This window comes from Corapipo altera, unplaced genomic scaffold (genome assembly GCF_003945725.1).
Source record: "Corapipo altera isolate COAL_440 unplaced genomic scaffold, ASM394572v1 268, whole genome shotgun sequence".
Classification (NCBI taxonomy): Eukaryota; Metazoa; Chordata; class Aves; order Passeriformes; family Pipridae; genus Corapipo; species Corapipo altera.
In genome coordinates this window covers 4,362,389-4,388,387 of record NW_020884901.1, presented here as the reverse complement: position 1 = coordinate 4,388,387, position 25,999 = coordinate 4,362,389, and the positions used below count along the sequence as shown (strand labels likewise).

Below are 25,999 nucleotides of genomic sequence, written 5' to 3'. Positions count from 1 at the left end.
ACCCAGATACAGATCTTGGATAAGATCTGAATTTCAAGCGAGTCCTAATTACACAGCACGCTGGACCAAAGCTCGAGGTCTGCATATTTCCAGCACTGGGTTCCTCACAGCTCAGATGCAAATGCTGTTTCTTAGCCCTCTCTCTCAGGAATCATAACATATTCATCAACTTGTAGTACCTAAGAGCCCTGTCCGACTGTATTTGGAAGACCTTAATTTGACTCCGGTAGGAGTTTAACAATATTAATAACTAATATTAAAGTGGATTCCTAGCGGGGATGCTGGGACAATACTCTTTGATCACTGCATTAATCTCGTGCAATTGTGTTTATATCAGCCTTGTTCATCCCATGTGTGCTCGGTGCCATGTTGGCATGAATATGAAATATGCAAATCTGGGGGATACACGTTAATAGTGGGTCCATCTGCTTGGATCTTTTATTAAAGGGAAGTGTGAATGCAGTTGCCATGCAATACACTCTTACACACAAAGACCACGAGTTACGAAAACAAGAGAAAACACCTCATGCTTTGGCCTTATTGGCATTTCACATCCGTCGCTTCTGCAGCCCATTTTCATTTTAATTTAGAAATTTTCCCAAAAAACTAAATTTGAGTGAAAAAGCCCAGCAGTCAGCAGTGACTGTGTGTATACACGCACGCACCTTCCTCTCTAGTGACAGACAGGATATTACTTTTCCACTGCATATGAAATTAATACCAGAAGCACAAGAAAAAAAAAAGCATGTAAATGCCAACCCTTAAAGCCTGATTTGGATCTCACTTCTACTGGTTAAGTAAGCTATAACCTGGAGGAAAACTAGTTGTTCAAGTGAAAAAGGAGGTAATCCAGAGTTGGCTTGGGAGAGCCAAGTCCAAACTTGAGCTCAGCCTCGGCTATGGAGTCATAGCCCAGTGCCTCCATTGGATATGGATGAACTGCTCTGTGCTGCTATTTCACTTTTTCTGTGATAAACAACTCTCTCAACTCTATCCAAAAGGAAAAGGCTCCAATGGCTCATTGTTCTTGTGCAGTGCCGTGTCCTTAGCTCGTCTCTCCCGTGGATGTGTGCTGTTCCATGCTAATGGTTTGGGGGCAGTATGCTGTGATTTATTTAACAGTTGGCAGGTCAAGCCTCCCTGCCCTAGATATGCAAGTGCTGATTCGGATGTGGAGTGGAGAAGGTGTCCTGATGACATAAAGTCAAAGTACCCACCTTGATGAGCATTTTTAATCCAGGAACTGCCTCTCGTCCACCAACCTGCAGGTATGGAGAGCTCCTGTCTCTGTAGTTAGTTCTGAGTCTCACACTCACCCCAGAAGGGTGGCTTGAGCAATCATTTTATTCAAGGGCACTAAGATCTGAAGTACAAAGAGGGCCCATATTCTCCTCCTTGATTCACAGATATTTGAGTAGGCAGCAGAGTAAGCAAGAAGAGAGGTTTTTTCCATATCTTCAATATGCAAATAGATTAGTGAGCTCAGCTCTCTATTCATTGCTTCCAACATACATGACACAGATGATGCTGTTCCCATTGTCACACTAAAACTGGGGGCTTGATGACAAGAAATTCACTCAATTTCCATCTGCATAAACCTGAAATGATGGTTGGATAGGGAAAGACACTGCACTGGAATATGTCAGCTCCACTGTCTGCATCCACGGTTTATTAGCTGTGCTTGGGATCTGAAAAGCCAGTTAGAATGTGAGTTATTCCTGCATGATCAGCTCTTGGTGCTACTTGGTGTGGCCTCATTCATCACCACCTAGGGACTGGCACCTTTCTCCCTAAAACAGGCACAGGGAGTGTATCTGGGCTGGAGCCAGTGAATGACTGAAGGGAGTGTTCAACCAGCATGTGACTCAGGAAGAAGTTAAGTGTTGAGATTTATTATATATGTATTTACTAATAGCACAGTAGCATAACTGGGTCAATTATTTGGTGATGGGCACATGTGTGCCTGGGAGGGGAGCATGTGCACAGGTCTCCTGGTTCTGTGCTGCTGAATACATCACCTGCTTGGAAGAGGATAAGTGTTTATCCCAGTGCGAGAGAAAAAAGAACAAGTCAACCTTCCACAGTGAGCTGATTATGCATTTTCCACATCAAACTGTCAGCATTTATTCAATTACTTCACTCACTACAAGTGTGTTCTTCAACCACTACCCCAAAAACCCTCCCTGCTGCTGTCAGCTCCATTAGAAGTGACACATTCCTTCCTCAGGTTAAAAAGCGTCTGTGGAAGGCGTCTCCTCCCAGCACAGGGTTGGGGAGACACAGCCCTGCCCTGGGAAGGGAGTTCCTCTCCCATCCATGCCCTCCCTGACCAGGGCTGGGTGGGAAACGCTGGGGCTTCCCATGGGAATCCATCCAGGTGTTGAGGTGAGCCCTCTGTGGGGTGACAGGAGTTGATTTTAAAGCACAGACACACTCCAAGGCAGGGATTAGAGGAATTCACAGGGCTCTGTCAAATATACAGAGGAGATCCCCAGAGCCAAAACTGTATATTCTCCAAACACTTCCATTTTAATAGTAAGTTAAAAGGAAAGTTCCCCTTCTGAGAGGTTGTTAATTATAGATCCCTCCTTTAAACAGTCCTCCTGTTTTTATCCATGCTTACACCCCCACGGCTGGTAAAGATGAGGAAAGCTCTACCTTCCCAAAAAATCAAATACATCCTAAATGCTTCCTTGAGCTGATTCACTTGGCTAAGCTCTGATTTGATATATGAAACAAAAGACAAGGCAGCAGAAAGCAACATATTTTTGCAGTGTCAAGGTGAAGCACTTCCCATCACCCAGCCCATCTCTGCTGGGGTTAATGTGCATCGATAATATTTAAATGATCAAAGTTTTTCAGCAGAGACAGTGATGGGGTTTTTTTCTGACTTGTCATGCTTGTTTTCCTTAAAGAGGCAATGACCTGCTGTAGTCAAGGCTTGCAGTTTGGCACGCAGGAGCGTTTTGAGAAGCGTTATCTCCCGAACAGAACAGCAGCCTCATGTTTCCCTGCACAACAACCTTTCTTAGCCTAAAATGCTTTGCATCCCATTTCCTTGATCTGGCTAAGTGCTTGCATGCTGAAAATCCCACCCTCCCTCCAGCTGTCCTTCTGGCAGGGAAGAGACAGCATCTTCTCTCCAGAGAGTACAGTCACTGCTCCTTTGGTTATCTAATCAGGGAGGGCAACATTCACTCAGGGCCCTGCGAAACCGGCTGAGCTGCACAAAATGCATCCGAGGTCTTGTGCAGGAGGAGGGAGCTGGGGAAGCCTCCCCTCCCAGAGCAGATGCTCTCTGCCATTTCCCCAGTAGCTTTCACAAAGGAAGAAAAATGTGGAGTACTCCAGGGACTGAAGCATTCGGCTCTTCCCTCTCCTGCTCACCAGGTCTGTGTGTGCAGGGCACAGGCAGCGCCTGCGAGTCTGGCCCCGAGGCCAGAGCAGAGTGTGAAGGGAGGGTAAGAAAATAAATGTCCCCCACCCACGCTCCTGGCCTGTGTGAGCCAGACCTGGCTGTGGCTCAGTTTCTCAAGGCTTTGTGTGGGTTTTCCAGCGTTTCTCCTAACTACAAAACATTTTGCCTCTCTGTCTTTGCACCAAGCACAAGGAACTGGGAAGCACAAACCTTCCCGTCCTGGTCAAGCTGGGAGCTTTTTTAATGTTCAGCTTGCTAAGAACAAAAGGGCAGTACAAAGGTGGTGAGACGACACAAATCCCCCCGATAAGCACAGGGTTCAAGCAGCCTTCAGCTCCGCCATCCATAACATCCCAAACAAAACCACCTACAAGTAATTTCCTCCCTTTTCCTGGAAAACTTCTCCCCGGAGGTCCTGGTGGGCTGGAGAGAGTCACTGCTGGAACAGGGGGTTGGACTGAGCTGCGCTTGTCAAGTATCACCCGAGACCCTCCCTCACAAAGGGGTCTCTCTCCTGCTCCTGGGCTCGGAGCACAATTCCAGGCCGTGCGTTTCCACCTAACAAAATGCTTACTCACTTGCAGGAGGCACTTTGACATCCTTGGCCGCACATTGCTAGATAAGGACCATAAAAAGAATGTATTGCTATTATAGGTGATACAGCAGTATGTATCCCCAAATGAAAGATCCTTTATAAGCCTGGTTATTATTCTGGCAGTAATCTCAGATCACTCTCCACGGGCTCAACTCAGCTCAAGTGTTAGCGAGTGTCTCGCCACCGTGAGCAGGGACTGCGAGGTGCCACGTTTCCCTTCTGTTGTCTCAGTATATTCTCTATCATCCCAAGTCAGGAAAACACTTCCCTCTTTTCTTCCGCGCATGTCAAAAGCACCATTTGCCATTTAGATTTAGGGAGCCAAATATAGCCCCGGTATAAACAGGTGCGAGCCCGCACATGTCAATAGAATTACACCTGCTTATAATGGCTTTACATTTGGCCCTTGAGCCCTGGGGATCCCTTTGAGAGCAGAGGCTGTATTAAATATTAAGGGCCTTATTCTCCACCCCTGCCTACGCTGGAGTAATTAAATCTCGGTGCAGCCCCATTGATTTCCAACCGCGTGCTCTCCCCGTGCGAGGAGGGAGCACTCGGCGTGAGGGAGGGGGCAGAGCTGTCCCCTCAAGGAAAATCACATCTGTTCTGCTCCTCGCAGAAATTTCATCCAGAAGAAAACTACACCCAGCATCAAGTATTTGCAAAATCCGTCGGGGTAAAAGAATGCAAATGGTCTAAAATTAAACATTTGCTGCAACTCTTCCCCATTCCCTCCTGCCTGTGGCAGCAGCACCGCCGGCAGCTGCTTGCTTTGGGCTCCCGTGCCTGTGCGTGCCACAGAGCATCTCTTTCCTTCCCACCATCAGGACCCTCGGAGCCAGATTTGTCTGTTTAAGCCAGGAGGTGGGTGAATTCCCATCCTCCAAGCCTGCTCCTGGATCTCCTGAATCGCTGTGTAACCTTGGACAAGCCCCACAGCTGCCGCCAGCCTCCCCAGGGTGTTACGCTCATTAGTTAATTCTGGTGCTTTGCCTGGAGCTAGCGCCTTTTACCTGTGTCTATACAAGTATTATTGCCAGCTTCTGATCTTTTGAGCTCGCAGGGCTGAGAAAAACGACTTTGGTTTTTCCTTAAATGCCATGGAGTTTAGAAGTGTGACGACTCACACTGTGCTGTTATTCTTTCCAATTGAAACCTAATGATGCGTGCATATCACTTAACTCTGATGTCAATAATCAGCACACCACTTGGTCTTTGCTGTGGCTATTAGAGGGAATGAAAATGAAATACCAACTCCTTTTTATCCTGTTACGGTACCATAATAACTAATAAAGAAGTAATAAGTGAGACGTGGGGAATTTCCAGGGGAGTCATTACTACTGAGCAGACCTAAAGGCACAAAGTGAAATCCAGGAATATTAGCCAGCCCTGGATTCCCAGCCAGTGCTTCTCACTTAAGTTATACTGCTGCTGTAAAGTGAGTGTTTACAAAAGTTAGTACGTGGAAAGTATCACACTGTGTCTTCACCAGAGGAGTGGAAAATTGAGCCAGAATCAAAGACATCCTTGCAGACAAAGACCACCCTGTGCATCAGCATCACATTTGGGCTGGGCCACAGTCAAGACACAATGCCAGCATTTCATAAATCTCACTTATGCTCCAGAATATGGGAAACGTTTCCCAGAAGAGCTCTAAATCACCTGTCTTGTCAAAGGATGGATCGTGCGTTTTCCAGGGACTCTTAGATGGGAGAAGCCACATAGAGACCTCAGAGCAATGGGCCAAAGGAAATCATGTAACAAAATACTGAGTCAATGAGGTTCAAACCACATACAGGCTGGACAATGCATTTTCTGGCTTAGGAATTATTGAATTCTTGGTTAGGAGGGAGCAGTTATTTTTTTTGGTGGTCATGTACATAGGAGGCAGTGGAGATTCTTTGGTTTTCCTCCCCATAAATGAACTGACATTTATCCATTTCATCCAGAACAACACTACACACAGCATTAATTATTTGCAAAATCCGTCAGGGTAAAAGAATGCAAATGGTCTAAAATTAAACATTTGCTGCAACTCTTCCCCATTCCCTCCTGCCTGTGGCAGACAAAAACCTGTTGTTGCTTTGGAATCCTGTCTCCAGCTGCTGCCCTGTGCAGGGAAAACTTGGACCTTTACCTGCCACAGCTTTATCTGCCTTGTCCAGAGCTGGAGCCTTCTCTGCCCCTCAGCATGGACTCAACAGAGTTGACCTAAGCAACCCCTTCTCCAGCCCCATGCTAGAAGGTGCTGTCACACTTTGCAGCCCTTAATTCCCCCACCTTGCCAAAGAAAAACCCGGTTTGGTTAAATCCCAAAGCACATTCCCACCATTATCAAGCATTTCCCAGCCATCTGATTTACCCATCTCCGAGTTCCTGCTTTGTTTATCCTATTAATTCCAACCACCCCCTCTTCCCCCAACACACACGCACGCAGCCTCATTTACAGCATCTTCGCCAGCAGAAGCCTCCCCAAAATATTCAGGGCACACCATGCGAGGACTTACACGTGTGGGGAAACCCTCGTGACTGGAGATTTTTTTTTTTTTTTCCCCTCGAGCTAACATGATCTCATGATTTTAATTTTTTTTTTTTTTTTTTTAAAGCTCTTAAAGGAAAAAAATAACAGAGGAGCCCCGAGGAGCGGCATTCCCGGCTGCCGTTATCCAAACGGGAGCAGCGGGACGGCGCGGATGCTGCACCGGGAGCCGCGGGGCCGCCGGAGCCGAAGGCTCCCGCTCGCATCCTCCTCTTCCTCGGGTGGTTTTCCCTCCCTCCTCCTCCTCCTCCCCCCCCGCCCTGCATTTCCTCCTGCACCTTTAAGAAGCCCATTGCCGCCGGTGGGATGGTGTGTGCTAAAGCTGCACAGAGGAAGTTACGCAGCCGGGATCAGGCACGGAGATAAAAGCTCCGATTGTGATTGAAAGTGAGAGCAAAAGGGATTTCAGCCTCGGCATTAACTTGCGAGGGGAGCCGGGATTGCACAAAGCTCCCCCGGCCATCTGCCCTTGGGGGCCGGCGGCGCAGCGCCTGCCCGCCGCGCTGGGCTGGGCTTAGCTGGGCTGGGCTGGGGGGTGTGTTTGGGGTTCCCCCCGGCCCCGAAGTTGCTCCGCCGGGAGCCCCGCACCGCAGAGCTCCCTCCCGGTAAGGACCCGCAGCGCCGAGCACCGGGGATGGGGGGAAAAGGGGGAGAAAGGGAGGCGGAGGGGGGGCGGGCAGTGCCGGCATCTGCCCCATCCCCAAACCCCGCGTGTCCCCCGCACCTCCCAAGTTGTTCCCGGGCTTTCCTGGGGTGTCCCGCTCTGTGTCGCCCTCCCCGGAACATCCCCATCTCCCCGCCGCGGGATGGGGTTTATTTTCCCACTTCGGAGTTTGGGAAGCCCGGGGGGCTCCCCTCGCCCCGCCGATTCCCACTCCAGCCCTTGCAACCCCCCCTAAAGTCCTTTAGTGTAAAAGAAACCGGGGAGGATGGGGCGGGAGGGGGGGAGCGGCATCGGGTTTTGCCGGGAACCGCGAATCCATCAGGGAGAGCGGCGGGATGCGAGTGGGATTTACAGGTTTTTCTGCTGGGAGCTTTACGAGCCGCGCAGCGTTGTCGCGGGGTTCAGGGTCCCGGCACCCCGCGGGGGCTCCCCAGCTTCGCTGTTGAGGGCGCGGGGAAGGGATGAGCGGCGTGGGAAAGAGGAGAAGAACTCCCGCTCCGTGAGCGCGGGGGGGGGAGCGGAGGGTGCGTGGGGAAAGCAACACTTCTGAGAGAAAATTAAAAACTCCTTCATTGAGTTTACTTTCTGCTCTTAATTCCAGAGCAGCTCAGTTGTTGCTCAGCGTTGTCCCTTTATTTCAATAGGGTGTTAATCCAATAATAAGAAAAAAACCGGAGCCAGCTAAGTCAAGACACAATCTAATTTTGTGTTTTTAATACTCCGGCTATCAGTCCCCAGCGAGTGCTGAGTACTCTTCAAAGAGAACAAAGAGCATTGATTCTATTTGTTCCCATGAACTGCAGTTTCTTAATAATATCAGGTGAAGATTTATTTTCTAAGAATCAAACCAAATCAAGCAGGGTGAAACCTTTAATTCAGGGAGCCTCTCTGCCCCGTTTGCAGTATGTTGGCTCATTTCAGAGCAACACTCCAACTATTTCTGCAGAGGGACTGGACTGGCAAAGTGTTGCACCTCAGACTTCTCCCCAGATCCGCTCCCCTGGCTGGTGGACTGAGAGTAAATACATTTTTTTCCCAGCAAGTTTTTATTTCCCTGGGAATCTATGACATTTAGCCAGCATAACAAGACACTAATAGATATTATAGATCCTTTCTACCCGAGTTTTTCCCTGACAGCCATTCAAGTGCAAAATATAATTGTCGAGGCTATGAAAATAGATCCATAAACTTAACAGCACTGGAGTCCTCATTAAAACTACCCTGCTTGTTTTCTACACCAGTCTCACACTTTCCGCTGTTTTCAGGCACTTGGCAGTGACCAGTTTGATGTAATAATTAGGAACTGACTTGTTATAACTGAAAAGACAGCTCTGATGCAAGTAGGACTTATAAACACTGTGTCACACCGGCTTATTATTTTTACTACATTTACTCATAATGTAAAAATAGCAGCCAGTCTATTCTTTTTCTGGGAGTTTATTCAGGTCCAACGCAGCTATAATAGCCTGTTCGTTGAGAGCTGGCAATGAAGCGTGAGAGACAGCTTCTCTTTTCTGAACTCATTCATCTCAATCAGTAATCCTTCGACCAAAAAGGGGAGAAAGGGAGATGGTAACACGGCGGTGTGAAGCCCCCGAACGTGGATCAATGCATCTGTTAACCTGGAGTTTCTGAGCTTTAGCAGTTGAGCTTTATGAGAAAGCAGATGCTAAACGTGCTGTTGAAGTAGGCATTCCTAAATTGTGGAAGAAAAGTTGGGGAAACAAGTAGAAAGAGAATTATCCCGAGCTAAATTTCTGTTCTGGATGGTGCCTCCCGCCTTCTCAGATGAGATCTTCCTCCTGAATCTAATGCTGAGAGAGAGTTTGATGGTTTTTTTCTCCTTCAGGTCTTTGTCATTTTGTTTTGTAATTACTTACAGTTTTTATAGCTCTACTGGAAAGACAACAAAATTGCAGAAATGTTGTTCTAACCTGAAATGAATACTGGGAAGGTCATTGCTCTTTGTATTAGGTGAACCTAAATGTTATTAGGACTTTAAATTGTTTTTTATTAAATGTTATTGTTCAGATAAATCATATGTGGGGATGCTGGACAATGTATCTCTCTCCCCAGCTGTCTTATTTATTTGCTTAGCTTTTTTAAGACTATCAATTTGTCTGTCTATCCCTGCTCTGTGTCTGCATATTCTCCATCTTCTAATGACCTATAGCTCCTTCTTGATATTATTTGAAGACCCATTAGAGCTCCTGTTGACCAGCTGCTGTTACAAAGCAGATACCTTAAATGGGACAGCGCTCCTTCCCTTCTCCCAGACAGCAGAAAAGCCATAAGCATCTTGCTATGGATTGGTTTTTATTAAAGTTGTATATCTCCCTGGTACAAAAACCTGTCTGGTGGCTTGGGAAGCCCAGTTGAGGATTCTGCCTCCTTGGGGACCCCTGTTCTTACAAGTCTTGTTGCTCTGACTGTCCCCCCTTGCTCCCACCCAATTTGTCTTTCGATTTCTTGCAGGTGCCACCTGCTGATGAGCTGTCCCTTTGCCCTGACCATGAAAGGGAGAGGAGACCTCAGGTAGCCACATGGATTGCAGCTGAAGGCTTTGGGAACTTGGTGCTCAGTTGCCAAAAGGCAGAGCTGGACAAATCCTCACCTGCGAGTGCCTCACCACCACCACAGGACACAACAGGAGCAGCAGAGGCCAGCACTGCTCCTGTCAACCCAGTGACCACCCAGCATCCTGCTGGGACCACCACGGATCTTGACACCTGACCTGTTCATGTTGACGCAACCATCCTTTGGGAAAAGGGAATTTTAGCTCCAAAGGATCTCTCTTGTCAGAGTTGTACTGATGACCAGATGCTCTATTCATTTTATATGTTAATGTTCAAACTCCCTAGTAATTAAGGCAGACACAGTTTAAGGCACTTCCCCAGCGACGCATTTGCAGCAGACAAGAAGGTTGAGGAAAACCTGATCCAGCACCATCTCACGGCCTCTCCAATTTACTCCTATCAAATTTCATCAGCAAGTCAGAACTTGATCTTTCTATTGATTGACTGGAGTCACCTCTAGATATTTTCATGCTGATTTGGAAGACCTTTCGTACAATAAAAGGGGGGAAAAATGAGGTTAAGGAAGACTTTTGACCACTGATCAGCAACTCTGGCCAAAACTTTCCCAATCAAGTGAATTGCAAAGTTGGCTTCTGTGCCGAGAGGAACAGACACAGCGGGCAGAGTGGGATCATCCCTGTTACCACCTGGGTCTCCTTCAACTGGATCATTTTTAGATGAGGAGTTTCCATGCTGATCCCGAGAGCAACCCCTAGCCCAGTAGCTGCCTTCCTCGGGACTCCCGGCACTGCCCTCGCCCAGGGACCCCGCGCTTGGCAACAGCTGCCATGCTCCACCTGCTTGCTCTCCTCTTGCACTGTGTCCCCTTGGCCATGGGACAGTATGACATTTGCAAGTCCTGGGTGACCACGGACGATGGCCCCTCATGGGAGTTTTATGCTTGCCAGCCCAAGGCCATGCGGATGAAGGATTATGTGACGGTCCGGGTGGATCCGGCAGGAATCACTTGTGGGGACCCGCCCGAGAGGTTCTGCACCCATGTAAGTGTTTCCCTCCTTATCTGATGGGTTATAACAGGCTCTGCTGGTGGCCAGAGGCAGCGTCCTGCCAATGTGCCATTGTAAGGACATTTTGGTTCAGGGTGGCCACAGTGGTTGCTGCCTGGAGCTCTCAATCTCCTGGTCTGCTAAGTGGGGGAAGGCATCCTGCCCATCCCAGTGCTGTGCCAAGGAGAAGTCAGTCCTACAGCAGGGATGGTGGAGGGGAGGGCAAGGAGGAGCTGAGGAGGGCTGAGCAAGTCCTGGGTAAGGTCTGGGTTTTGGAAAAGCTCTGCCCCCAGTGAGCACTCAACCCAAGCTGCTCCAAGCACGTCCCTCTGCTTGCTGAAGTGTGTGGGGTGTGCTCACCAGTCCCACCCCAAAGGGCTGCTCCAGCACGGGAGAGCTGGGTACATTATCTCTGAGTAAGAGTGAAGGGCAGGTCGGTGAGGGCCAGCATGGCCCCTGCACACTGACAGCTCTGGCAGTTGGCCTGACAGCCATAAATTTCACTGAAATATCTGAAAATGTGGTTCTCCCTCTCCTCTAACCTCCCCATGAAAAGACTCTGTGGACAGACATTTGCCCTTGTAGTTAAAATCTTTAACTTATTTTCTCTTAAATATTAATCATCACATTTCATTCTGTGCACCACAAAGCTCAGCAGGAGCATTTGATTTATAATTCACAAGGCCTTACATTGTTAAAGAATTCAGGGGTCAAAGCAAAGAGCAAAACAGTAATGCCCCCTCTCAAATGTCCCTCAGGAGTGGTCCAAGCACACAATTAAGGGACAGGGACCAAGCCAGCCCATGCTGACAGGGTTTCCATTGTGCTGAGCACTGGACAAGGAGGTGCTCTAAAAGAGTATGTTATTCTTTCATTACCTATAATGAGAAGGGGAGTTCTCCCTCTAAATCAGTACAGAGTCCCACTTTCTATTGCCAGTGCTATCCAGGCTTGTGTACCCCGTGCCTCAGTTTGCCACCTAGGAAATACCCTGGGCCCAACCAGCTCAGGGCACCTCTTGAAAATCCAAGAGAAAAATGCTGCTTTGATACCAAGGGACACCAAACATTTATGACCATCAGGACATGCTACCAGTAGTTACCCAGTTCCCTCCAGCCTAAGGGGTCTCATTAGTACCAAGGAAGACATTTCCACTAATTCCAGATAAGTAGCAGCTTTACCTTTTAAAAGATCGTTGGAAAAGAAAGCTTAAGTCCAAGATTGCAAATAAAACCGTTAACTATTGATGGGTGGGTCTGTATTTCCATTTATCTGACTGGCAGCAGAAGGATTAAAAGGAGAACACCAAACTGCTTTGCACTACACTCACTGCAGCTCTTTGCAAACCCTTTCTGGTTAAGGATGCTCCAGACTTCAGCTCCACTGACCTCCAAGGAAGCAAAAGACACAAACTGCAATCAGCCCTCCACATCTCTTGATTCAGTCAATACTGAGCTAAAATCTTTCTATTCTGGGCACCGGCAGCATTTCCGTGTAGCGTACGCCTGCCATGTGCTGCAACACTTGCAAACACCGTGTACAGCCGTGAATGAGAGCTACACAAATGCAAAACATGGATTTGCCTTCCTGTCCCTGCCTCACCCCAGCCTGGCCCAGCTTTTGTTTTCCGAAACAGAAACAAGCGCTCACAGCAACGTCCCTGAGCAATTCCCTGATGAAGAATCAAGCTGAGACCAGGAATGATATGTTGCAATATAATTTTTTAGATTTTTGGGATAGGGACATGAAATTCCACTGTATTCATGGTCCTTTCTCCCCACCCTGACACCAGTGCTGTCCTCTCCAGAGGACTAAAGAGTTATAAAAACGAAGCAGAGGAAGAGCAGCCCTGCTGAGGTGAGCAAAGAGCCCACCCAGCGCTTAGTGCACAGAGCAGGAGGTGGCTGCAGGAGAGATCCAGCCTTAGGACTGGAGTGGTGTGGGCTGGGAGGCCATCAAGGTAAATTTTCACAGGGAATGACATGTGACCACTTACTGCTGAGCATCCCCTTATGGTCAGCAGGAAGTGGAATCAGCAAGAAATGGCCCTTCCACCGCCGGTCCTGGGTGGTGACTTGACACCTATTGACAGGCAGGGGGAGGCGAGCGGAGCCCGCAGAGGATGTGAGCCGAGTTTTGCTCCCCCTGCACTAAGGAAGTGCCGGACAAAAATCGATGTTGCTGCCCACCGATCGTTACAACCTCCGAGCCCCGGCCCTGGCTGAGAGGGGAGGGTGAGCAGCTCACACACACGCCCTGAGCAGCTCCTCGCTGCCAGCCCGCTCAGGTGCCTTTCAGTGTCCTGTTATCCTTCCTCTTCAGGTTTTAATTATTTCTTTGTAACAGGTGGGTTCTCATAGGAGCCTGGCTTTCCAGCAGAGAAGTTCTTACGGTGACTATATTGCTTTCTTAGGTGTCTTTCAAAGCAGCGGGGTACCGTCCGTGCAGTTAAACTCGCGTTACTCAGAATTAAGCGCAGCCCAGCAGGACACCTGCACTGCTCAGACAGCTGAAATCAAAACTAAAGACACACAAACACCCCTCCATGCTCAAAGCAGCCAGACAGGAGGGAGCTGGACCGTGTCCCTGTGCAGGGCACTGCTGTGGGCAGGCAGAGGAGCAGAGTCCTGGTGACAGTCAGGACCCTGTCAGACAGTGAGTGTGTCCTGCGAGGCTGTACCAGCACCAGGAGGCATCACACAGCCCACAGGATCACACACTGCCCTGCAACAACTCTGAGCAGTGCTCGCAGAGAGTTCTGCACAAGGAGGCATCAGGGGATGGCAGGAATTATTTGGAGGACAGTCTTTTCTGTTCTGCAGCAATTCTAGTCACATCTGGCTGCTTTCTTCTGGTTGGGAAGTGTTTTGCTGCTTATTGAAGTCAAGGGTTTTGCTTTTTCCACAGTTTCTGAACCTGCTCCTGTTTATGTCAATGCCTTCCTGGCAGGGTCACCTGAAAAATGAATTGTACTTTCCCTCCTGGCAGGGCAGGGGGAGTGGTGGGAACAGGAAGACAGATGGATAAGTAAATAAAAGCCTGAATGAGTCTAAAAGCGTGACTGAAAACTAATAGGGAACAGATCTTTTAGCCAAGGATGTTGAGGGAGGGGCGAGACTTCAAAGATCACATGCAGGGCATGGCACGGAGCAGCTGAACGTGGATTTCAAAGGAGAGGGGTTTGCAGGATAAGCACGGCTGGGGAATGGCAAAGCTGCACAGTCTGCATGGGGCAGAGGGGAGATGGAGTGTTCCTTCACCTTCCCACTCTCCTGGGGAGGAGAGGGAGGATGGCCCAGCTGGCAGGGTGCTCCCAGGTGTTGATACTCTGAGATGCTGAAGCTCCTCTTGGCTGCCGAGCAGGGACCTTGGAGGATTTCACTTTGAAGCGTCAGCGTTTTGCACACAGGATAAAAAATCCTCTGGTTTTGTGGGGAGTTCACACACACAGGGTGTGCAGTGGGGAGCAAGCAAACACCAAAGCCCTAATCCCAGCTCCAAATAGGTTTGCAGTTCAGAAGGTTTCCAAATCATTCCAGCAAAAGATGGGAGAGGTGTCATAGCAGACGGTGCCCATGGAATGGCTTTGCTGCTCCTTGACATCCCAGAGAGAGCTCCCTGCACCAGCAGCACAGGGAGCCCAGCTTGCTGCAGGAATGGGGGCCTTTGTTTCCCCCCCAGAGGTGTGGAGACAGTATTTCTTTTTCTGACAAACCTCTTTGATGCAGGGCCGAGCTCTTAGCCCATATTGATGGGTCAGGGGTATTTTTATTTGGCGTCAGCATTGTTTCATCAGCTAATAGAGCTTGTTGACTCTGGCACGGGTACATGAAAGGAAAAAGCTTTATTTATTCATTACACATGCAGCCAAATTGGATGTTTAGTTTAATTCTTAGCTAAACTTTTCTGAATGACATGTGGTTATAAGGCTTGTACTAAAGAACTATTTCTCTTACTAGACTGAGTGCTAAAATTGGAAAAAGCAGACAAATCTTTGGGCACAGAAACCATTTTCCCTACATTCTTAGCCCATCTCATACAACGCTATCCAACCATACCTTCATACACCTGTTTAGGTGCAGAAAAAGGATTGTGGGTTTGGGGATGGTTAAAAGTAAAGCCAAAGTTTTTAAAGTAAGAAGAAAAAAGGAGTTGCTTCAGAAGTGCTCCTCCAGAAGCATTTTTCAAGATGCAGCGTGATCTAGTGATCAAAGAATGGATTCTTTGGACCTTCTGGTGCCTTGAGCAGAGACCCACAGCCCTTCCCCAGCCCACTGGAGGTGCCTGTGCTGCCCCCTGCACCTTGTTTCAGACTGAACCAGGGGGCAAAGCACGAGGTATCCTCGGCCTTTTGACTGCCCCAGGGTTCAAGGACATCCTTTGGGCTAAGCAGAGCCTGTATACAAGTCAAATGGAAAATCCTTTCCAAGAAAAGCGGATGTTCTGCCTCCTCCTTGAATAAATCAGCACTACCACTACTGCTTGCAAACCCATCCTCGGCCATAGCAGCGGGCTGGGAGTTGGAGCTCCCCTTTGCCCTTTATTGTGGGACCTACATGGCACTGGGGACGATCATTACTTTGCCTTTATACCAAAAATTCAGCAGCACAAGAAACTCACTCTGTGCTGTCAAATGATCCATGACATCTCGGGCAGGGTTGTGGGGACGGAAAGACACGTCTTTCTTTTCACATCTGCAAAGTGCTAACAGCCCCCCCTTCCCTCTGAACTCCTGCAGTACATTAAATTAACACCTGGAAAATGCTCCCCTTTCCTTTGGGGAGAGGCTGGAAAAGGCAACTGCTGCCATTTCCATCTGGATGCAGGTTTCCCTAATCCACGCCTTGCACCCATCGTGGCATTGCTTTCGAGCGTGGGAGAGAGAGCTGGAGCCTTTTGGTTCTCTTGCCACCCTTAATCACTTCTCAGCATCAGGGTTGCTGCAGAGGACACTGTTTGAAGTCAGGATCAGTGGCTCCTTGCCCTTGAGGCCAGACCCTTGGGTTGTACATTATTAGCAGCTCAGCAAATTACACACTGCTGCTCTCCTACCACTGAGGCTACTCCGGAGTGCGGCAGGATCTGGGTGGTACAAAAGCAAAAGCTTCACAGAAAAATGAAAGGATACAATTCAGCTTTAAATTAAAGAGTGCTGAGCACACGGGATTTTCCCTCACAGTCTGTAACAATTTCCTTAAATGCTCAGTTCGGGATTCATCTTGTTGTAAAGTGGGATGCTGCTCCCCTAGCAAGGATCATTTCCACTTGCTGATGGAAAAGACACGGCGATAAAAATGAAACTGTCAAGTAGATTTAATTGGTACAGTGAGCAGAAAGTTTACCCCCACCTTGAAGGAGATGAGGAAGAATAAACTACGTTTAAGAAAAGCTTTGCTCTTCAAAGGGAACAGTGTCCAGATGGGAAAAGCAGAAGAGAACAAACTCAGAAGACTTGCTGAGGAGCGTGGCCAGAGCTGGAAGAGCAGCTCTCACAGCAGCCCTTATATCATACACCAGTTCCAGGTACTACAGTTTTCCATAAGCAACTTTTGAAGCCAGAGCTGTTCAGGGCAATCCTTCCTATTTATTGATTCTAAAATATATATTGTGTTCTATAGCACAGATATGATTTTCCGTTAAACTTGAAAAGGAATCCTCCCTACAGAAAATCCTGCCAGAGTGGGAAGGAGTGCTCTCCTACCACACTCTGGTTTCTCTAAGTGAAAGTCCAGTTCTAACCTTACTTTCAGACCCCAAATCACCTTTTTATGCTCAGGTTTTTGGGACGTGGGGCTTTGGCTGACCCAGCTCCACCACCCTGCCCGTTGCCCCACGCAAACAATCCCGATGCCCTCAGCAGGGACCATCCAAGCTCTGAGCATCAGCAGTGCTTGGCTAACAGAGCCCAAGTTTGTGACTTGCCAGAGTTGTTATGCACGTGGGCTGTTCTCCACCAAGATGGGGTGAGCACCACTGCTGCCACCCTCTTGAAGTTGCCCAGCTCCCTGGACACTCAGCTGTGCTGCTGAACGTGCCCTGGGTGTCGCTTGGGCAGTTCCACACAGAACGCAGGTTTCTGTGCTGGAAAGCACCAAAGAGGCTTTTTCCTCCCCAGATCACTCAGCACTGCTGGGTGACCATTCTGGAGGTGTCTTTGGGGAGAAGGCTATGCCTGCAAAGCCCTGACAAACAGCAGTTTGGACTTCCTGCCTTCACCCCAGGCAGACAAACCATCCCCTGCAGCCTCAGACATGTCCCATGAGGTTCCCACAAGTCCCCCCATTTTTCGGACAGGGTCACCAGCACCCACAGAGGGGACATGTTGCAGTGTTGACCCTGCTCCACTGCCCTGACCTGTGCTTGCTCCAGCCTTTGGCACTGGTGCCTCTGCACATCTGGTCTGTGCTCCACGTGGGCAGGCTTAGGGAAACCTGTGCCTTTTGGCTCCAGGGTGGATTTCTCTGTTTCTCAGCCATCCCTGAGCAGGCTCCATCTGCAAGAGGGGACTGGATGGGGCTGCTTGTCCAGGAGCTCAGTGGGTGCAGCCACCCAGCGATGCAGAGCCACCAGGTTGGGTCTCATCCCAGCTGGCTCCCACCTCTCCCATTTGCTCACATTCCTGCAGGAGCCACTCAGGCAGCAGCCCCCCTTCCGCTCCGCTCCGCAGAGCAGTTCCACACACAATGTCACAACTCCAGCCTCCACCAAGTCACATGGAAGGCAAACACCAGTGTGTGTTAGAGCAGTGGTGGGGGCTGGAGAGGGCAGCAGGGTCCATCCATGAGCAGGGCCAGGGGGTTCCAGTGCCCACACACCCACATCCCAGAACCACCACCCGTTTTGCTGCACACTCCAGCACAAGCAATGGATCTCTGCTCCCTCAGTGCTGAGCTCCACGTGGATGCTGCTGCCACCACTGTGACTAGTCCTGCCTGTGCACCTCCACGCCCCTTTCAGGGGGAATATCACAAAGGGACAACTAGCACAGATTCAGCTGGTTCTAATCCCAGCTAAAGGGTTTGTAACTCCCCATCTGCTGGCTGAGTCAGCTGCTTCAGCTCCACAGTGCTGCCATTCAGGGGCTTTGGGGAGCCCTCTCAAAGGAAAGGACTGCTGTCCTGCCCTCAGGGACAGCCAGGACACATTTTGGGCTGACCACAGCTCAGTCCCAACCTCCAACAGGCACCTGCTGAATTGTTCCCCTGAAGCAGAGCATAAAGCAGCCAAATACTTTGCTACAACAGCACAGTCAGAACGCTCGATGCAGCAGACACAGGAACCTGATCAGAGGCCAGGGTGGGTACAGGGGTACCCACTACCCAACTGTGCTCCCCCCAGAAAGGCTTCAGAAATGCACCTCCATTTGAGGAGCACAGCAGAGCCTCCATTCCCTCCCCTTCCCACCTCCACGTCCTGCCCTCCCCCATTCAAACTATCAGGGCCTCTCTTGCAGAATAAATTATTAATAGCGGCGTAGCGAGCCTCTCTGCAAAGGCTGCATGTATTGAGCTTACAAGGCGCACAAGCTTTTAGAGAGCAGGACACTTTTCCTACTTCCTAAGCATTTTCTTAGTCCTGAATCAATAATGCACTCGCAGCCCAGCACACAGGTCGCTGCTGCTGTGCTCCTGCTGGTAGGGTCTGCGGACACAAATACATCTCTGTAGCAAGATGCAAGGGCTTAATAATCTGGCAAAGAAAGGATAGGGCAGGATCCAAGCAGCTTAATTTGTAAACAAGCTTCAGGGAAGCGCCCTGGGCAGACCAAAGCTTGCGGCTCTTGGGTACAGAAAGTCCGAGTTTGGAGACAAGCTAAAAAGCAGTCAATGGGATTAAACGCCCGGGTTTTTGAACGCGTGCCTGCGGCTGCTGGCTGAGGGGTGTCTGGTTCATCAGCCTCTGATCCCGGGCTCTGGGTCACCCTACAATCCCCCCTGCAAAACGGGGTGGCCGCAGGGGTGCAGCCCCGGCGGGGAGGTGGGGGTGGAGGTGAGCCCAGGGCGCCAGGAGGGATGGGGTTAGAGCAGCTCACCGGGGGATTAGCAGTTCACAAAGAAAGAGCTGCTCAAAAATGATTCCATGGGAAGCCGGGCTGCTGTGGGTGATGTGTGTGGATCCCCGGCACAGATGAGATTATCTGCTTAGGAGTGGAATTTTCCGGGCGGCGTTAACCCTTGTGCCGCCCCCAGTGAGCTGCACACACGTCCCACAGGACGAGGTGCTGGGCAGAGGATCCAGCAGCAACAGCTGAACTGGTGCCAGGCCATCCCGGCTTTGGGAATGGGAGTGCTGCCCCAGTGTCACTCTGCAAACATCATGCTTGGGGCCCTTCTTGGAGAGGTCACCCATGGACTGGGCTGATTTCAGTCTGGAGGTTACATTTCATCGTGTAGCCAGATTTTCTGTCTCTGGCTGAGCCAGAGTGGGCGTGAGGGGATTTGTGTCAGTGCACGGGCTGTGCCGGCTGCGCTGTGAGGGTGGACAGGTGACTTGGATCAGCCCTTGTGCGTGACAAGGAGCATCTCCCTCTGGATCCTCCTTTTGTGGAGAGAAGGCTTCCAGCCTGGATGTCAGCCTCCTGCCAAGGTTGTGTCATTTACGGTGCAAAGACCAGTTCAGACCCTTTCCATGGAGTACTAACAGACCACGGGAAAGTTTCAGAGACTGTGTGGGGTGAGAGCAGAGATTTCCTTGACCCTCATGGTTTGTCTCAACCCTCAGATCAACACTGGGTGAAGAAGCCACTACTTTACCCAGCTGCAGATGCCTGGGGGAGTCCAGTCCTCAGAAAGGTGGAGCCCTCAATGCTCCTGATCAAACCCAGACCTGCTCCTGAAATTCCTCCCTGCCTCAATTTCCCCAGCTGGAGACAGGCCATTGAACTGCCACCACCCCACCCTGTCTGGCACGGTGATTTTTCCCCAGGGCTGGTGCAGAGAAGGGCACAGCCCTGAGCCAGGATGAAATACAAATGAGATGCTTCTCGAATTCAGAGCAGGCTGGAGGGGGGAAGGGGAAGAGCAGCCACGAGTAGGGCTTGAATCTCTTCTCTGACGGAGAGACAGGCCCAAGGGAGCCCGAGAGCCTGGAACGAGCGGCGCTGCTCGGTGAGTGAGGATCTGCTTCAGGCCAAAGGCAAGAGGCAAAAAGCAAAAATGTGTCTGTGTGTCCCGGTGTCTCGGCCGGAGCCGCGCGCGGGGCTGGTTCTGCTGAGTCACACGCTCCCGAATCCCTCACACAGCCAAAGCCTGTCCTAACGCCCGTGCAAGGGGTGACCTTGGGCTTGGACAACCTCCGATCCGGGAGGAAGGGGAAGGAAGTGGAGGAGCAATCAATCCCCCCAAACCAGGGCCGGAGAGGAGATGGAGGGAGTGACATTCAGCTGAGCCAGAATTAGCAGCAGATCTGTGGAGGGACCCCATTTCCACCCTATTAATAATTCATTCCAGCTCTGCCTTTACCTGCTCATAAACAGCAAACAGCTTGTTAGCGAGGATGGTTTTCTCCCCTTTTGCTGTCTCTGCCTTAATAAGAGCCCCTTGCAGATGGCTGGGGGAGGGAAGCAGCAAGGGAAGGACACACAAGCGAGCAAACCACCCCACCAGCCCACCCTGAGCTTCCTATGCCATCCCAAAAATGCTCCTTGCCCCAGCACCCACTGCCTCCCAGCTGGAGCTGCCCTTCCCCTACGGAGGTGAAGCTGTGAAATAACCCCTGGGTGCCTTGCCAGAACCTGCCTACCCACACAGGCCACTTAAAAACACCCCTTTGGAGGCACACCAGGAAAAGGAGAGTGATGCCTGGGGAATATATGGATGAGGGGATGTCCTCATGTCTCAAACCACGATAGGGGAGCATTCCGAGTGGCTCCCGGGCTGCAGCCACACAAGCAGCCCATGGAGAAAACTGTGTTTTCTACCATATGAGGCAGCTTCTGGTTCTCTAAAATATATAGAGCTGACCAAAGTGGTTTTTAGAAAAAAAAAAAAAAAGAAAAATAAGAAAAAAACATCTTGAAGAAAGCTATTAAGATTTTGTTTCCAAAAGGCACATTTTTCCATTCAGAGCATTCCCAGTATCTCCACAGTCCAGTGCTGTGCTGCTGGGTCCAACAGGGACCCCTCCCTGCACACTGACAGACATCCCAAAAAAGCACAGGCAAAGCTGTTCCCAAGATGTTTTCCAGGTTCAGGTCACTGCCAAGTTGCAGGTAAAGCCCACTTGAGCACCAGAGGACGGGAGAACTAGTGCAAGAGAAGTGGCCAGGCAGCTCCCAGTGCCCTCCCATATTCCTTGGAGCATTGAGCAGGAGGGCACAGACCTTCACCTGGGCTCACAGGGAAGGGCCAGTGTGGGGCTGTTTGGCACAAGAGGGGCCTCGTATTCCTCCTCATCTCTCTCCGAGCTCCCAGCCCTCTCTGCAGTGAGTTATGCCACTTGCCAGCTGTTGGAAATAATCACTGTAAATTAATTACGGTTGTTTCACCCCTCTGATCCCTCCCAGCCCATGAATAGAGTGAAAATTAATTGTCAGAGAGTATTTCCAGTTCTCTGGGAGTCCCATCCCGGCCACTGGCAGGTTATGGTTTATGCCCTGAAGCATGAGACTTAATTACTCACAAATGTTATTTTTGATCATAAAATCACCTTGTCTTTTCATAAATCCAGACAGAGCAGTTGAACCCTCAGATCAGGAGCAGCAAGAGTGAAAACACCCTGAAATGACATTAGGGTGAGCCTGTCTTTTCTCCTGGGTAAATGCAATTCTGTTTGGGAAAGAACATCACGTCCTGGAGCAATTATTGGAAGAAAAACCAAGAAAGCTTCCCAAAACACGCATTGCTCAGTGTGACCCTTGTCAAAAATTTGTGTTGCAGAAAATAGGTTTAACTTTGTGTCCATGGGGAGCTGGATCAGGGACAGCATCTTCCCCACTCGGTGGGTGATTTTCCGGTGCTGACAGACACCAGAGCAAACCCACAGCCCAGCCAGGATGGGGACAGAGATCCCTGTGAAGCCCTGGCAGAGTCAGGAAAACAGGGGATGGAAGGGAAGTGAAGCCTCACAGCTCAATCCCAGCGTGAACTGGGGGAACTCAGCCGAGTGTAAAGCAGGAAAGCAAATGTGTCAGGACGGTCGTTTCAGCTCCACCCTGCAGCCTGTGGAGCAAATGGATCCAATTTGCTGCTGGATAGGGAAAGGGAGGGAGGAAAATAAGGTATTGTGGGGTAGAATGTGTTCCCAAACACCCGTAGGAGAGGCAGGGATTGGAGTTGGGGACACTCATCTCCCATGGCCATCCATCCTCCCATGACAGACAGGTTGTTCAGGGAAGGGGAGGCTGCAGGACACCCACGGTGGCACTGCTCCACAGCAGGGACATTATCAGGGCAGGAGGGATCAGGTGCACATGAAGATTTTGCTGATATGGTTGTTTTGCAGGATTTGGAGGAAATTTGATACCAACATCAGGGCTTAGTTGCAGCACGGGGACTTTGTGAACCTCATCAGCGGAGCTTTGAGCAGAAACTCAAAGGCAGCATCAGAGGTGCCCTAAGGGAGGCAAAAGGGCCTTGGGATGCACCCAAGAGCTCCTGAAGCATCACAGCTGGATGGAGTGGGTGCTATGGAAGGGGAATTGTCCCCTCTTGGGTGGAGATGGAGTTCCAGACCAAGGTTTCCTCAGCCATAAGCACTCCCGAGGGGGAAAGGAGGTTTCTGTGCCATCTCCTGCTTCTCCTCATGTCGAGGGAGCCAGACGTGGCTCTTCAGGCTATGGAGGGGGCTGTCAAACAGCCCCCAGTCCCAACCATCATCAGCACTTGCAGGAGAGCCTGGAGATACCCCAGGTCTCTGTTTGGATTTGAGAGCCAATTCATAGTGGAAAAAAACCCACTACAGAAAAAAGGACCCAAGAGAAACCCACACAACAGCTTAGGTCTTTGTGCCAAATAAACACATTTAAGTTTTTCCCCCTTTGATAAAAATCTTCCTATAAAAAGCCAAGGATTCCCCCCCTCAATTAAGAAAAATAAAAAAAATTGTTTTCCACGACTAGTCCAAGTTGATGAGACCCTGTCAGTACTCTTATTAGGAGACTATAATTAAAAACAAGTGATCCCAGGGTGCTCTGGGTTTTAGCAGAGGCCTTGGCTTAAACAACAAGCAGAAGAGACCCCAAAAAGCAAAAGAAGTCCAGGGGGGTTCCCTGGACCAAGACACCATTGAACACATCACACCAAGTGTGAGAGCTGTGATGAGCATCCCTGGCTGAGAAGTACAAGCTCCTACATCATCTACTTATTTTTCCATGCTCAAATCTTGGTTCTTGTTTTTTTATTTCCCCTTTAATATTATTGTTATTATTCTTATTTTTCTTCACCGTGCAGCTAGTGGTTGCAATTGCTTTCCAGCTTCCCTTTGGCACAGAGATCTAAAAGCTGCAGTCTTATTTCTGTGCAGCTTTCACCATTCACAGCAGATGTCTAGTTTGTTTAAAATATTCAACAGCTTAATGATTAATCAAGCAATTTCACCTACAAAAATACATAATTTTATGCTGTGAGGCTTAAAAATGGCATTATCTGCTGGGGGGGGGAGAAGGCAAAAAAACTTTTGGGCTCATTAAGAGCCCTGAAAAGCAGCTGGGCTTTGTAAAACCAGGGCCTTTTATTGTGCTTGTTTTCCCTCATTCCCTCCCTTTTCAGCAAGGTGGGGAGCAGCTTTGCTGCAGCATCCTGGATTCCTGTCACTGTGCTTTGTCAGAACCAAGATCTTGTTTCTTAAGAAATCCTCCTCAAGGAGCAAGTCTCCGCTGCCACCTTCAGAAAGTCCCTTTTGCAGCATTTTTGCCCAGCACAGACTCCAGGCACCAAGAGGAGGCAAAACCAAGGGCTGGGTCTGCAGTCACCAGGGCTGGGACACGTTTCCAGCTCGAGGAGTGGGTCCATTGGGACCTCATGAGGTTCAACACAGCCAAGCACAAGGTCCTGCATCTGAGTGAGGGCAACTCCTGGTATCGCTCCAGGCTGGGGGATGAAGGGATTGAGAGCAGCCCTGCCAAGGAGGACTTGAGTCTCTTCCAGTGGCTAAAGGGGCCCACAGGAAAGATGGGGAGGGACTCTTTATCAAGAATTATAGTGATAGGACAAGGGATAATGGTTTTAAACACAAAAAGGTTAGATTCAACCAGTTATAAGGAAGAAGACTTTTACAGTGAGCGTGGTAAAACACTGGCACAGGTTGCTCAAAGACATGATGGATGTCCCATCCATGGAAACATTCAAGGTCAGGTTGGATGGGGCTTTGAGCAACCTGACCTAGTTGAAGATGTCTTTGCCCATTTGGAATAAATTACCTTTAAAAGTCCCCTCCAACCCAAACCACTCTCTGATTTCCTCGTGGAGACACAATCTTGTTATGATGCCTGTTATTTAGGACAACGTGTCCTCAACAAGGCTCTTGCAGTTTGTCCCCTAGAGATTTGTCCCTTTGGGCTGAGCTGGGTCTGAGCAAGGCTGCAACACTCTTTGTTGCACCCTGAAGAAATGCACAACCAGAAGAGCTGGAGAGCCTGAAACCTCCAATGTCTGGTTGTCGTGAGGACACTCACGACTGATTTAATAGCGTGAGACTCAAAGTGAACTGATTTATTTTAAGCTCACTGAGACCAAGTTTGCCTGGCTAATGCATCCTGACTTTTAGATTGAAGACTTAAATATCATGAGACTTTGGACAGATTCTTTGGAGGACACACGGCTTGGGGGAGGAAACCAGATTCAAAAATAATACCTGGAATTGTTTCAACAGTGCTATATCTGATCTTACCAGGACCAAGGGAGCAGCCAAAGTATGGCCATCTGTTTCCGCTCCCCCCTGCCCTCCTGGCTCACTTCAAACCACCCCCCCCCGGCAGAAAAGGCATCGAGCATCCCGCAGAGGAAGGACAATTCAATAAACCTAAACCCAAAAAGGAACACTTCATTTTAGCAGAGGAAGCTGTAGTGATGTGACTCACTCGGTGGCTTTTGAGGCTCTCCCCCACCTTCCAGCACTGTCACTTAGAGGTTATTTTTGCGTTCGCCCTCTGACAACCGTGCAGCCCTCGAGCCACGTGGCTCTCCAAAACGTGAGGGTGGTTAAAGGCATCTTTGGGGTTGCTGCCCGCTGGGCTGAGCACACTCACAGGTTGGGATGTACGGGAGCCATCAGGGATCGTGCACCTCCAGTCCCTCATCTCTGGGACAAAGCATATGGCAGACAGGCAGAGTTTTGGCTCCGCTTCTCCCTGCTCCTGACCCGCCAGGTCCCCTGCCAGGGACATGCCTGGCCAGCCCTGTCCCTCCAGACAGGACACTGGGAGAGGGATCACGCTTGTCAGACTCGGTTGCTTCCCCCACTGCTCCTGGGAAACCTGTCCCACCTCCCATCCTGGCCACCCTTTGCTGGTCTGGGTAATGTTTTCTTATTGTGGTTTGGTCACAGAAGTCCTTCCTTTGTTCAATTTGGCCACTGCTTAAGGAAGCCTCAAGAGAAAGCCTTGATAGGAGCATTATCCATAGCCCTGGAGGTGAAGGTGGCCACTGTGGCCATGCTGGAGGCTGCTTAAGCGGCAAATATTCAGTGGAGATTCATCTTACACCAGCTCAAGGGCTTTGGCAGCCCCAGTGGCTGCTGCACACAGAGAAAGGAAGGTGCACAGCAAGAGCCAGGGCAGCTCTGTGACACAGACTCCTCTCAGACAGAGCCACTCTGAACAGCAAGACGGGTTTATCAGGGAATTTTCTGCTGCCATCCCAAGCCAATTCCCCACCTGAGCCCACTAAGACATTGCACTGCTGCACCCTCCTTCAGACAAGTGCTGAAATAGGACCTCAGGGATGGTCTTTTCAGGACTGCCCTATTAAGCCATCTGTATGGCCACATTGGCAGTAGGACCATACTGCAACACAATATGTTGCCTCTGCGCAGGAAACACACTCACAGAGCCCCCAGCACTTCAGCTGAGGGGGATTTTTCTGCCTGTAAAGCTGCACTGAGAGGCAGCTCCATCCCCCAGCAGGAAGCTGTGTCTCATTAGCAGAGGTAAACAATTCCTCTGAACGTGACGAGTCAGGAGAGCATATTAAATATGTCACTATCTCAGGGTTTCTTAATCCCTACTCCAGAACAGTGTATTGAGGCAGGAGAGGACCCCCCAG

General features: G+C 49.8%; 1 protein-coding gene across 5 annotated transcripts in view; it reads left to right on the top strand.

The window, feature by feature from the left end:
* The first annotated feature begins 6,656 nt into the window (after positions 1 to 6,656).
* Positions 6,657 to 25,999, top strand: part of NTNG2 (netrin G2) — a 49,242-nt gene continuing 29,899 nt past the window's right edge. For all 5 annotated transcript variants that reach the window (XR_003528728.1, XR_003528726.1, XR_003528727.1 and 2 more), the window contains exons 1-2: positions 6,657 to 7,157; positions 9,692 to 10,793. Coding sequence is in view for 2 of the 5 variants with exons in the window: in XM_027650206.1 (XP_027506007.1) it covers positions 10,581 to 10,793 (213 nt within the window). In the remaining 3 variants the exon portion in view is untranslated. The remainder of the gene's footprint in view (positions 7,158 to 9,691; positions 10,794 to 25,999) is intronic.